Source organism: Diceros bicornis, chromosome 38, assembly GCF_020826845.1.
Source record: "Diceros bicornis minor isolate mBicDic1 chromosome 38, mDicBic1.mat.cur, whole genome shotgun sequence".
NCBI classification, from domain to species: Eukaryota; Metazoa; Chordata; class Mammalia; order Perissodactyla; family Rhinocerotidae; genus Diceros; species Diceros bicornis.
This window is the reverse complement of record NC_080777.1, coordinates 8,141,282-8,153,650: the sequence shown is the minus strand read 5'-3', so window position 1 is coordinate 8,153,650 and position 12,369 is coordinate 8,141,282. Positions and strand designations below refer to the sequence as shown.

The 12,369-nt window shown below is 60.6% G+C and overlaps 2 protein-coding genes across 5 annotated transcripts in view; both read right to left on the bottom strand.

Annotated features, from left to right (window-relative positions):
• Positions 1-3,482, bottom strand: part of TMEM63A (transmembrane protein 63A) — a 32,818-nt gene extending 29,336 nt beyond the window's left edge. For 2 of the 4 annotated variants that reach the window (XM_058533611.1, XM_058533612.1), the window contains exon 1: positions 4-365. The gene's annotated coding sequence lies outside the window, so the exon portion shown is untranslated. Of the gene's footprint in view, positions 1-3; positions 366-1,893; positions 2,817-3,397 lie in introns of those variants that run through there. The other 2 variants (XM_058533610.1, XM_058533609.1) reach the window with 2 other exon arrangements.
• LOC131399544 (left-right determination factor 1-like) lies at positions 3,086-9,455 on the bottom strand. Its single transcript, XM_058533893.1, is given in 10 exon segments — positions 3,086-3,143; positions 3,398-3,475; positions 3,535-4,190; positions 6,349-6,374; positions 6,377-6,595; positions 6,598-6,710; positions 7,034-7,227; positions 7,229-7,277; positions 7,650-7,896; positions 9,206-9,455. Coding segments are annotated over 10 exon segments (1,890 nt in total).
• Positions 9,456-12,369: the final 2,914 nt, after the last annotated feature.

Below are 12,369 nucleotides of genomic sequence, written 5' to 3'. Positions count from 1 at the left end.
TACCAGACGCCTGTGGAAGGATGGACTGTGGAGGAGTCCTTGGAGGGGTCCTCAGTGGGAGCTGGCTCTGGCAAAGGCAGCCGCAGCCTGGCCACCTCTCAAGCTGCCTCGGCCCCGCCACTCATTTCCCGTAGGGCTTCCCTGACCACAGGGTCGGGGGCACCAGCCTTTAGAGACCCCCCTGAAGGAACACGGACAGCCAGAGTCATGTGGGAGCGGCCGTTTGCCTGCTCAGGGGTTCTGGCCGGACCCCCAGTACATCCCCCTGCACTCACTCACACCTGCCCAGTGTCTCTGAACTCAAACGCTCACCTGGAGCCTGTGGTTCTTCCCAAAGAGCTCCCTCCCGCCCTGGCCCTCTCCCCCAACTCCCAGAACTGGTTCCTGCTCCACACTCCTCTGTGCTGCCCCTCTCCTCTCTCCTCATCCAGTATCTCCTTGGACTCCACCTCTCCCCTCTTTTCTAATGGCTCCAGGCCCTGCTGGGGCCAGGGCAGTGTCCCGTCTCCCCGCCCGCCAGAAGCACTGGCGGCTGTGGGCTCCAGGTAAGACTCTGAGCATGAGACCTCATCCGGGCCCCAAGGGCAGCTGCTGCGGGGAAGGCTTCCCAAGGTCCCCCAAGGGCTAGAACCAGGAAAAAGGAACTCAGCAGAACAAACAAGGAAGGCTTGAACAGTGGAGTGGAAAGCAAAACACATCCCTGTAAAATGCTCACAGAGGGAGCACTGTCCCTGGAAAGGGAGGGGCTGCAATGGTGATGCTGGGGGCGGGACCACTCTCGCCAGTGCTGCTTTATGGAGCTTTAGAAAAGCAGAGGCCCTGTGGGAGGAAGGCACCTGTGGCTCCTCTTGCCCCTTCAGCCCCAGTCACACCTCTAAGTCACTTCCCTCTTGCCAAATAGGTCCCCTGGGTGGTTGTACACAGTTTGATGATAAGAACTCAGTGAGGTCAGCCAGCAAATACTACCAGCCTGGGATGGAGCCTCAAGGCTCCTCAGGTGGTGGCCTGGCCCTTCTGCACCCTCCAGGTGAGGAGACCAGGTGAGGGCACAGCTTCGGGGGCCTGCAGTCTTTCTCAGACCTTTCAGCTCAGTGGTAGTCTGTCCCTGCCTGTTACACACATAAAGTCTAGATTCTGCTGAAACACCACAGGCTCTCCAGGCCCAGCTCGTCTGCATCTTCCTGAACAGGCCGCTCTGAGAGGGCAGCCCTGCCAGGCTGAGGGGGAGAGGAAGAGAGAGGAGACCAGCTGGCAGTGACAGGGAGGGAGCTGGCTCAGCGTGGGAAAGACTGATAATGCTGGGCAGAGGCCAAACCAGCAGGGAGGCCCTGTGGCCACAGGGACCCTGCCTGGCCTGTCCCTTTGGCAATATTCAGTCATCCCATATTTGTTAGATATGCATATGCAAATATCTAGCACTTATCCTTGCCTTCCAGAGAGCTCTCTATTCATCATCTCATTCCTAGCCAATACCCTGAGGGTAGGAAAGCCAAGAATTATTGCTGAGGCCCAGGAGCCAGGTGAGCAGCAGGTGACTCGGGCCCCCAACTTAAAGCCTAGCTCAAGTCCACACCCCAGAGTCTGGTTGTGGCCAGTGGAAGAGAGAGCTGAATCCAACAGCTGGTCTCAAACTTGCCACCAAGTCAAGTGCCAACGCGAACCCATTGCCCACCCGAGCTGGCAGCATGGACTACTCCCTGCAGCACACTTGACCCTCTAGGCCTCCCTTCCAGAAATGCTAGCAGAATGCTGCAGGAAGTGTGTGAGCATTGTCGGCTCTGGTAAGAAAGCCCAGTACAAATTCAGGGTATTTTTATCATCACAAATCTTTCCGTTTTGTTGCAATGATAGCAAGACCACAAGGAGCTCCAGCCTTTCTGCCCCGGGAGCTACCTCTGATCTTCCAGACGCAGAAGAAGGCTGCAAAGTCAACGCAAACTTCTTCCAGTACCACCAAACAGGGCCCAGGAAACTGGACAACTGTTCACCTTGCAGACATCAGCCCTGGAGTGCCAAGGAAGTGGCGTAGCCTCTGGCTGCAGTGGGAGGCAGTGTGTGCGCCCCAGTCACCTGAGCAGGCTCCCGAGTTAGGGTCACAGCGCCATGTCCCTTAGACAAGTGGCTTAACCACTTCGTGTCTTGGCTTCCTTCTCCATAAAGTGGGGACGATGCTGTTTCTCTTACAGGGCTGTTGGGAGGCATACACCTGTGACAATGCCCACACAGGACTCAGCCCAGGGCCTAGCTCTAGTGAGCACTCAAAAGCTGTTTGCTTTTCTCTTAAGTCACCCTCCAGCTAATGAGAAACACAACTGCAGGCCCCTATCTGATGTTCTTCCTGGTAGAGCCCAATGAACAGCCAAGAGAGACCTTTGCGCCAACACTCAACAAACAAGAGGGTGTGTGAAGGGAACAGGAGGCCTCTGCTTCTGTTCGCATGCACCTCAAGGCAGAAGCAGACTCAGGACTCTCTGACAGGTGTCAGAGGAGCAGAGAAGAGAGAAAGAAGCAAGGCATGCAGAAGAGAGAAGGGGGAAATGAGTCTTTCCTCACCCTCTGTGAGTGTCTAACGACCTGTAGGAGCCAAGGCCTCAGAAAGGCCCGGGGATGCCTCCCACAGCCCCCTTGCACCCACCGGCCGGGACTGGTGAGCACAGCCACTGGCTTAACCTCACTTCCTCCCTGTAGGGGCTGGGACACAGTCACACTGCTTCAGGGGGGAAGGAAGCTCACAGGTCATTTGGTCTACCACGCTGTCAACTGCTGCCCTTGAGGACACCCCCTGGGGCTGAAAGATAGAGGCCACCCCAAAGGCTCAAGTAGCCGGTCTTATCAGGTACTGGAACACTGGGGTTTTTGGTTTCCTAGCAGAGCTCTCCTCACTCTCCCCTCCCCTCCCCCAAGCCTCCAGGTTCCCTCCTGGGACTCCACCAGGGCTGTAGGAGTGGTCACTGAGGGACAGCCCCAAGTGGTTTCCACCTTCCCAGCGGCAGGGGACTCGGCGCCTGGCCCCTGCCCAGACCTGCCTCGCTTATAGTCCGAGAGGGAAGAGTCCCATGGCTGCGCTTCTGGTTAGGCTGGGAGGTCAGACTCCAGCAGACAAATCCCCAGAGAGCGGGGAGGGGAAGAAGGAGGGGTCAGCCCTAAAAGCGAAAAGCTGGACCTCGGAGGGGGAAGGCCCGAAAAGCTGTCAGGAAGAGGCGCGGGGCTGGAATGGGGGCGCGGGGTCTGCACAGCCCCGGGACTGACCCTCTTCACCCACCCACTCCTGCCTGGGAGCGGGGGCCGCGCCCCAGATCCGGACACTTGACGTGGCTCCCCGGCCTAGCGCCCTGGTCCTGCGGGTCCCGGAAGGCGGAGGGCGACTTTCCCCTCCTCACGGCCCTGCCCACCTTACCTGCAGCGGTCGCGCGGCTGGCCCGGCCTGGGGAAGTTATCTGGCACCACCTGGCCGGGCGGGGCGGGGTCCCCACCACTGAAAAGTTACAAAGTGAAACTCCGGCGCCTCCTGCACATGCGCAGAGCTGCTCCCACGGCTTGCCCAATTTGGAGCCTCCCCCGGCGCCGCTGTCCGCCCAGACGCCGCCACCCGCGCCCCGGGCCGTGCGCCCCTCGGCCCTGCTCCGCCCCGGCCCGGCCCCAGGGCGGCCGCTCAGCCCGCGCGGCTCCTCCCGGCCGTCTGCTGGCGTCCAGGGGCCGAGGAGGGCGCCGCCTCGGCGAATTCCTCTCCTCGGCCCTCGCACGTCCCCATTCCCCGGGCACCTCGGGGAGACCCGGGCCAAGAACAGGGGTTCGCGGCCCGGGGACGCGAGGGGAGAGCATCTGCACACGTCCTGATCGTCCCTGGATGGCACTGAATGTCCTCGACGGGCTCTGAGGCCCGCCCGGGGCAGTGGGAGGATGGGGAGCTGGGCCGGCTCATCCTGCACCTCGGCCGCCGGGGCCGCTGCGACAGCCCGCGACTGCGCCGCCGCTCTAAGCAGCCGGGACCCTGAAAGCCCCGAGGTGCTCCGTTTGGCCCCAAAGGGAGATCGCAGTGTTTCCAGCGGCTCTCCGGGTCCCAGGCCGCCGGGGGCACCGATCTGGCCCGGCTCGCTGAGCGCGGCGTGTCTCCGGGGCCGGGTAGCACGGTGTTTCCACTGAGCCAGTGGCCTCGGCGCCTGGACTGGAAGCTCGCCGAGGGCGCCGGGCTGTGCACCGCGCAGGGCGCGGGACGGGGTTCAGAGAGGACCGCGCGTCCTGGGGAGCCGGAGAGCGCCACCTGCCTGCCGCCGCCGCCAACTGCCCCCCAACGCAGGCCTGCGTTTCCGCTTCTGCAAAACCAGGGGCTTGGACCAAAGCTTCCTCTCAGACCCTTTCTAGCACTGAAGATCTCCAAGTCCTGAACAGCTCTTCCCTCCGCGCACGCGCAGCTCTGCACGGCCTCTGTTCTCTCTTCGTTTCTGGGCTTTCCTCTTGTATTGTAATGACAGAGGGATTCTCCTTGCCTCCCCGCCGTGGCTCTAGCACCAGCCTGGGGCTCTCTGGGAGTTGGGGGGGGGGGGTCTCCTGCCTCTCCTCCACTTCTTTTCTGCCCCATCTGGCTTCCTCCTCCTCCCCTCCCCCTCCTTAAACCCCAGGCACTAGTTATTTCTCAGAGTTCGCCCTTGGCCCCTGCCTTCAGCCCCTGTCCCTCCCACCTGTGCCTGGCCATCTCTCCTCCCCGGCTGTGTCCTCCTGCTGCCGGCCCCACACCCGACCTCCTGCCGGTTCCTGGGTGTGGCCCACCGGACTCCCCCCTGGCTCCTCAGACTGACTCTGTCCATTCTCTTCCCCCTCCCCCTACCCCCCACCCCAACCTGCCTGTCCTCATTCCTTCCCTGCTCATTAATGCCACCACCACCTATCTGGTCTCTGCCGTGGGTCCAGGGAAGGGCAAGATTCCAACCCCAGTAATTAGAATGGAGGAACCACTGACAAAGAGGAAAGTTAGGATCCTTGATTTCACAGAGGGAACGGATTTCTAAATTTGATTTTCAATAGGTTATGTTTATTTCAAAATCAAGAGAAGGCCAAGATAGATGAGAATGGGAGTTGAGATAACCACAGCCCCTGTTATATGTCAGGCAGACACATTTCCTTACATTTCTGGTAAAAGTACGGGAGTCAGGGATTGTTCTTATTTGATAGAGAAGGAAATGGAGACTTAGAGGATGTAGGATTTATAGCTAATAAGAGCTGTGCAGACTGGCAAGGAATCTAAGCCTCCATGCCCCAGGCCGGGATCCTACATCCAAGTCACAGCTTAAAAGGCACTGTAATCTTGGCATCCTAAAATCTTATCCCCAACATTTCAACCTTCGCTCCCTTCATCTGCCCCAGCTCTAAAGGAGTGACCCCTCTTCTTGTAGTCCTGATCATGATTTGGACCACACATTTTTTTTGTTTTGTAGCAAGTAGAATTGAAATAGAGCCCACTCACTTTGCCCAGAAAAGTACAAACGTCAATGACAATGACAAGAAGATTTCTGCCTCAATTCTAAGAGGACAGGCACGGGCTGGCCCTGTGGCTGAGCGGTTAAGTGCGCGCACTCCGCTACTGGCGGCCAGGGTTTGGATCCAGGGTGCCCACCGACGCACTGCATCTCCGGCCATGCTGAGGCCGCGTCCCACATACAGCAACTACAAGGATGTGCAGCTATGACATACAACTATGTACTGGGGCTTGGAGGGGGGGGAATTAAGAGGACAAGCACACCAGAATCTAAATGCATTTCAATTCTACCTTCCTGTTACTTACCTGAGACCTTGAACAAGTCGTTTTTAGTTTTCTAATCAGGTTGATCTAATCCCTGTAGAACTTTCTATTCCCTCCAAATTTGCAGGCTTCTGGGTCAAATATAGAAATAGAGAATAAAACGTGTTATTTGTTTCTTGCAAAATGCCCGTAGCATCTGAGATGGGAATGCACAGCCCTTCTTGACCCTGGGTTTCAAGCCCAGAGTGGCAGCTGGGTCTCCCGTGCATACCACAGAGCTCAGCCCAGATCCAGCGATAGGACAGGGGAACAATCACAAATTGGGGTTTCTGCTCTTAGGTTCCAGAACCCACACAGGTAAGCGCTTAGGATAGAGTGCAGTGAATCAAATGAATAGGTAAGACTGGGCAGGGCTCCCCAGGGCCAGGGAGTCTTGTTCCTGGGAAACAAAAATTAGGAGGCGAGCTGACTGGTCAGAGGAAGCAAATTCGGCGCCAAGGAGAGAGCACAGGCATTTGCCCATCAGCGGTGCAGCAATCGCCGTCTCTCCTGGTGTCCCAGGACACTTCTGACGCACAGGGAAGCCAAGACCTCAGTGGCTACACCCGCACGTACGGCTCCAGCTTCCTCAGCACGGCGCCCCCTCCCAGGCGCAGCTGCACTTCTGCATCCTCACATTGGGCAGGCTGACCACCTGGGGCCTGGGCCTGCCTCCCTCCTGGAGGATGACAGTCATGGGCAGCGAGGTCGTCTCCGAGGCGATGCACTGCCGCGGCCCCAGAAACAGCCACTTGGAGGTCAGGGGCTCCAGGGGCTGCTGGCAGGTGCCCACACACTCATAGGCCAGAAGCCCCGGGGCTCCAGGACCCAGTTCTCAGCCCACTTCATCCCCTGCAGGTCCAGGTACATCTCCTGGCGGCAGCAGCGGGTGCCCTCGGTCACTGGCGCCTCAGGTTCACAGTCCCCCGGAGCTCTGTGGGGGCAAGGAGAGGCAGAGTCAGAGGTCAGCTGGGAGGGCCGAGGTCAGGGGCCCAGGGCGGGGCCTAGTGGGGCATCGGGGAGGGAGATTTATGAGTCATCTCTCATTATGTTCAGATGCTGGCTGTGTGTGATATGGATGGATAACTAGAAATAACCAAATAATAGATAATAACTGATATTACTCCTAAGAGTGAAGGAGAAATTTTATACATTCGTTCATTGCCATAGCACCCTGCAAAGGTGCCCTATGGGTACAAGTTGAATTCCCTATTTGTCTCGTTCTTGGGGTTCACCCCCTGGACCCACAGCGCCTACCCGCGGTGGCTGAGCTCCAGGCTGTGCAGCTCCAGCTGGGGCTCGCCCCGCGCGCCGCCCGCCGGGCCCTGGGCGGCGAAGCGGACCAGCCTGTGGGCGCCGGAGGCCCGCGGGCCCGGGGGCTCGCTCTGCACAGACACCTGCAGCAGCAGCGGCTGCCGGGGCCGGCTCAGCTGCCGCCAGAAGCTCACGGCCCTCGGTCACGTCGAAGGCCCGCCAGCCGCTCTCGTGGACGGACACCAGCCTGCGCGCCACACGGGGAGGAGCCGGCGCTGAGCGGGGCCGGGGCCGGGCTCGCAGAGGGCCCTGGGGAGCCTCTGCCCCCCTCCCCTCCCTCCCCCCGCCCCCGCCCCCTCCCCTCCCCTCCCTCCCCCCGCCCCCGCCCCTCCCCTCCCCTCCCTCCCCTCCCCCTCCCTCCCCCCTCCCATCCCCTCCCTTCACTCCCCTGCCCCCTCCCCCTCCCTCCCCCTGCCCCCTCCCCCCTCCCTCCCCCTGCCCCCTCCCCCCTCCCCTCCCCCCTGCCCCCTCCCCTCCCCCCTCCCTTCCCCCCCGCGCTGGGCCCCGCCCCCTCCCCTGTCCCCTCCCCCAACACTGACCCCCGCCGCCACCTCCTCACCTGGAGTCGATGAGGGCGGTGCGGTTGGAGCCGTCGTCGCGGACGTGCAGCCACTCGACGGTGACGCGGGCGCGGGGGCTGCGCGGGGACAGCCGCTCGTGCCTGCGGAGCGCGGCCCTGGGGACCGGCTCCTGGAAGAGGCGCAGCGCGGCCCCAACCAGCTCGCGGTCGGGCGGCAGCCGCTGCTCCAGGCCGAACACCAGCAGGTGCCGGGAGGCCTCGGACGCCAGGAGCCGGCCGGCCACCTCTGGGGACACGAGCGGGTCAGGGGCCTCTGCGGGCGCCAGGGGAGCTCTGAGGGTGGCAGGACCCAGACCAGAGAACAGAGTTCCCCAGTCACCCACAGGGAGGAGTTGGGGCTGGGAAACTGGTGCGCCAGGACGGAAAGGGAGCTCCCCCTTCTCTGAAGAAATTCTGGGGCCAGGCCCAGTCTCCTACAGCAGTCGTCTGGGGTGGGGCTGTGCCACCGGCGACCTCCCCCTTCCGCTGGCCGGTCAGCTGAGGACCCTGAGCCAAGGGCTGGGGCTTCAGGTGCAGAGCAGACGGACAGCCTTCTTTAGGCAGAGGGGGCGGGCAGGAAGGGGAGCAATGGGGGTGGGAGGCGGAGAACCCAGCCCGGGGAAGTCTGTGGGCCCCAGCTGACCCCGGCTGTCCTAAGGGGCAGAGGAAGAGCCCCGCCTTTACTCTCCTTTCCCTCTCTGGAGAGGGGGTCATGCCCCAAGAGGAGGAAGAGGGGCCGGGACCTGGAAACAACTGAGCCCTGAGGTCGATGGTGGGGACAGGTCCAGCACCACTGTCAGAGGCCACAGGCAGCGTGTCCCTAACACCCGAGGCTCCACGGCTGGCAGCGTGATCACTGAGCTGCCCGCGGCCACCAGCATTCGCCTCTGCTGAGGCCTTGGGGACCGTTCTCCCCGTCTCCCCCAGGACCCAGCCTGGCTGGAGAGCGGGATGGGTGTGGGTCTAGCTCTGGGTGCTGAGGAGCTGAGCCCTGGCCCCAGGGAGTGAGGGGGATTCAGGCCCCACATCCCTGACAGGCCTTTTTTCAAACTATGAACTTTAAAATGATGAAATCGCCCCCTACATCCCATTATGCCCACGACCCTGGGAAGTCGCACAGCCAGTTTAACCTCATTTCCAGAGAAGCAAACAGGCTCAGAGAAGTTCTATGACTTGTCCAAAGTAGAACAACAAACGTCAGAGCTGAGAACTGACCCCAGAGGTCCGTTCTCTCTAAGGCAGCTCTCTGCTGAGCCCAGCCTCTGTGTCCACAGCACGAAGTTCTGGCCAGTGTGTCTTCTCCTCTCCGCTCTCCCCTCCTTCTTCTTTGCTCCCCTCCCTGTGGATTTCTATTGTTGCCTTGGCTCTGGCAGCAGGTCCAGTGCAGGTGGGGCCCTCAGTGCAGACAGGGGCCCAGCCCCAGCCGTCCTCACAGTCCACGGTCCCTCCTCACTGCCCTGTGGGCCCCGGGCCCCCAGACAGCCTCCCCGGATGGGCACATGCAGTCTCAGCCCCCCTCCCCAGGGACCAGGGTGCAGCAGGGAGGGAGGCCTCACCTCGGAAGTTCTGGCTGAGCCTCTTCCCTCGGGAGTGGGCCCCGTGGCTGCGCTGCAGCAGGGCCACGTACTGGGCCCCCACGTGGGCCGGGGTGACCAGCTCCTTCACGTCGCCCTCGTCCAGGACGGGCACCTCGCTGAGCTGCAGCTGCTGCAGCAGGCTGCCCAGGATCTGCTCCTCGGTCAGGGCCGCCGCGGGACTGATCAGGGGCCGCGCCCACAGTGCCCAGCAGAGCCACAGGGGCTGCATGGTGCTGCTCAGAAGGAGGAGGGGCAGGGTAATATGTCCCCTGAGGAGGCTCCAGGAGGGTCCCAGGGAGTGTGCTGAGAGCCAGGCTGGGCCAGCTTTACAGCCAGCCCTGGGCTGAGCCTGGGCGGTGGGAGGGATGGAGGGAGGGAGGGAGGGAGGTGACACTCCTTGGACCGCCTGGGAGCGCAGCAGCTAGACAGGGCACTGAGCCCCGAGGAGGGGCTGTCTAGGAAGGGCACAAAGGGCTGTCTGGACTGTGGACAGCTGGCTGCTGCTGTCTGTACAGAGGTCATGAGCCGCCTCCTGGGCTTGGGTGCCTGACCAGGTAAATTAAAAAGCTTGTTGCCTGGAGAAGAGCTAGGGATGGCATTCTCTGCTAGAGCCCCCCTCCCCCTAGTCACAGAGCACACTGGAGTCCCTGGGGTGTGACTTGAGTCCTGTTCCTTGCTGTAACTAATCTGCCCCCTCAACACCTGGGTTCCCTGACTAAGGACTAGTCCTGCCTCCAGGGATGAGCAGCTGGGCCTGGTGCTCAGAGGGCTGCTGAGATCCTGGGCTGTCCACAGCTGGGAAACCCAGTGTTCCCCCCTGTTCTCGGGGGACCTTCCAAGGCAAGGGATCCTGGGAACATTTAATGCCAGTGGGCATTTGTCCAGTAAGGAAACTCATCCTCTCCCTCTTCCTGACTATTCATGGATTTAAAGTTGAAAGGACCATCCAGTCTACCCAAGTTTTGAGCCAAGAAAACTGAAGCTCAGAGAGGTGTCTGCATCCCCAAGATCACACAGTCAATGAGGGATGCCAGCACAAAGTCACATCTTCCAATTCCCAGCGCTAAGGTCTTTCCACATCCTCCAGCTATTTCCAGCCGGAGTCCTACAGACCCTCTGACACTGGCCAAATGAAGTCCACCCAGGTGATCAGGGCTGGGCATGGCAGGGGGTACATTCCCCAGTTTCCTGGGGCTCCCCTGATGTGAATGTGGATTTGCAGATGGTTGAAGAATTTTACTGCAGAAATAAAACAATGGAGCAGTCAGCTAGGGGGAAGGCTGCCGGATAAAATGCAGGGCACAATTTGAGACATACTTAGACCAGCGAATTATTCATTGTTTGTCTGAAATTCAAATTTCACCGGGAGTCCTGTATTTTTATTTGCTGAATCTGGCAACCCTGGCCAGAGGGGAAAAGAAGAACGTGACTGTGGATTGGGAGACGTTTTACAATGGGCTGATTAGCTGTGTGTGTGGGGGGGCAGCCCCCACCCTTTGTCATGCAGAAGAAGGAGGCGGCTTCCCCCACTTCCACCCTGACCTGTGTCTGGCCTACTCTCTGCCGGGTCAGGTCGGGCTGGAGATGGTAAAGTGGCCCCGGAACCAGATCTTCAGTCCTGAGGGAGCAGAGGGGGACAAGGGAATGGGGCGTCAGTAGCCCTGACTGAGGGCCAATTTGGACCTGGCCCTGGGCCCAGAGCTGTGGGCACTGTGGAGGGCTGGCTGGCCTGGGTGTGAGGAGCAAACCTGGCTCCCAGGTGGACCTGTAGAGATGATGATGGGCGCTGAGGCAGGAGGACAAGTGAGGAGCGGGGCCGTGTGCCCACCACCTCCTGCCCCTAATAGGCCAGGATTTGACCCCAACCAGAGGCCAGGCTGCCAGGTGAGGGCCAGGAGAAAATGTGGAGGTCAGAGGTCCTCCTGCAGCCTCCGTGGGTGGCGACAAACTGGACCAGAGCCTGTGCTTAGAACCAAAGGGAGCTGTGAGGTCCATGAAGGCTGGAGCCCAGCCGGGGGTTCACTTCTGGATTAGAGCCCAGCATGTAGGGTCTCTAGGGTGGCTCCTGTCTGCTTCCCAGCCAGGGGCAGACACTACTGTGGACGCTCCAGGGACGCTCCCAAGCCCAGCCCCAGGTGCCCTGGGCTGCCCCAACCCTGTACCCATCAGCCTCCCTGACCCCAGGCCTGGGGCCCCATGTGGCTCCTTGGGGGTCTCCAGACACACCCCTGGGTGGGGAGTGGGCCTCCCTGTTCTCCCAGAGCAGCTGGGGGGCTCCCTGGGCAGGAATAAGACCCGTGTTTCAGCTCATCCAGCCCCTTCCTGGCAAGAGCGAGTCCTGGGCGCAGTCCTCACTGGGCCTCTCACCAGCTGTGTGGCCTCAGGCGAGTTGTGACCCTCCCTCCGACAGCTGTCTGCTAGTCTGTTGGGTGAGGCAAGGCGAGGCCGGGATTCCGGAAAGAGGGCCGGGAAGGAGCCAGGTGACACAGCAGGTGTTGATGGGCGTTTACTCCGGGCCTGCACGGTGCTCGCTGACCCTCGCCAGGAGCTCGGGACGGATGGTGTTAACGCCCCTCCCACAGACACGGAAACCGGGCACGGGCAGGTGAGGAACTTGTCCAAGGTCAGCCGGCCACGACTGGCCCCCTCAGGGCTCTCATCAACAACCTGTCACCTTGGACAAGGTCTTAACTGCTCTGAGCTTCCTTGGTGCAATATCCAGTGTCACCCTCCCGGGGAGAGCGAATGGGGGGTGGGGTGCGGACACTGTGGGACCACCTAAAGCAGGGGCATTTAGGGTGCCCTGGGGCTTCCCAACACAGCTCTGCAGAGGGCCCCCCCTCCCCTGGGGTCCCCGTGCTGCATTGCAGCTTCCTTTTGTGGCAGCCGCCTCTTTGTCCCCTCGGGTGTCCCCAGGGCAAAATCGTCAATAAATATTTGCTTAATTAATTGAAGAGAAAGAGAGGAGGAAGAGAAGCTTATGGAGACAGATGGCTTCTAGAAGTTCTTTCTTCAGGGCAAGATTTGGGGAAAGAGTCTGGTTTATGTGGGTGTTTTTGTTTTCGAACATTTTTTATTTGGGGGGCAAATAAGAGACAAATACTGCTAACAACTCCATGCTCAAAAAAGAAAGAAAGAGAGAA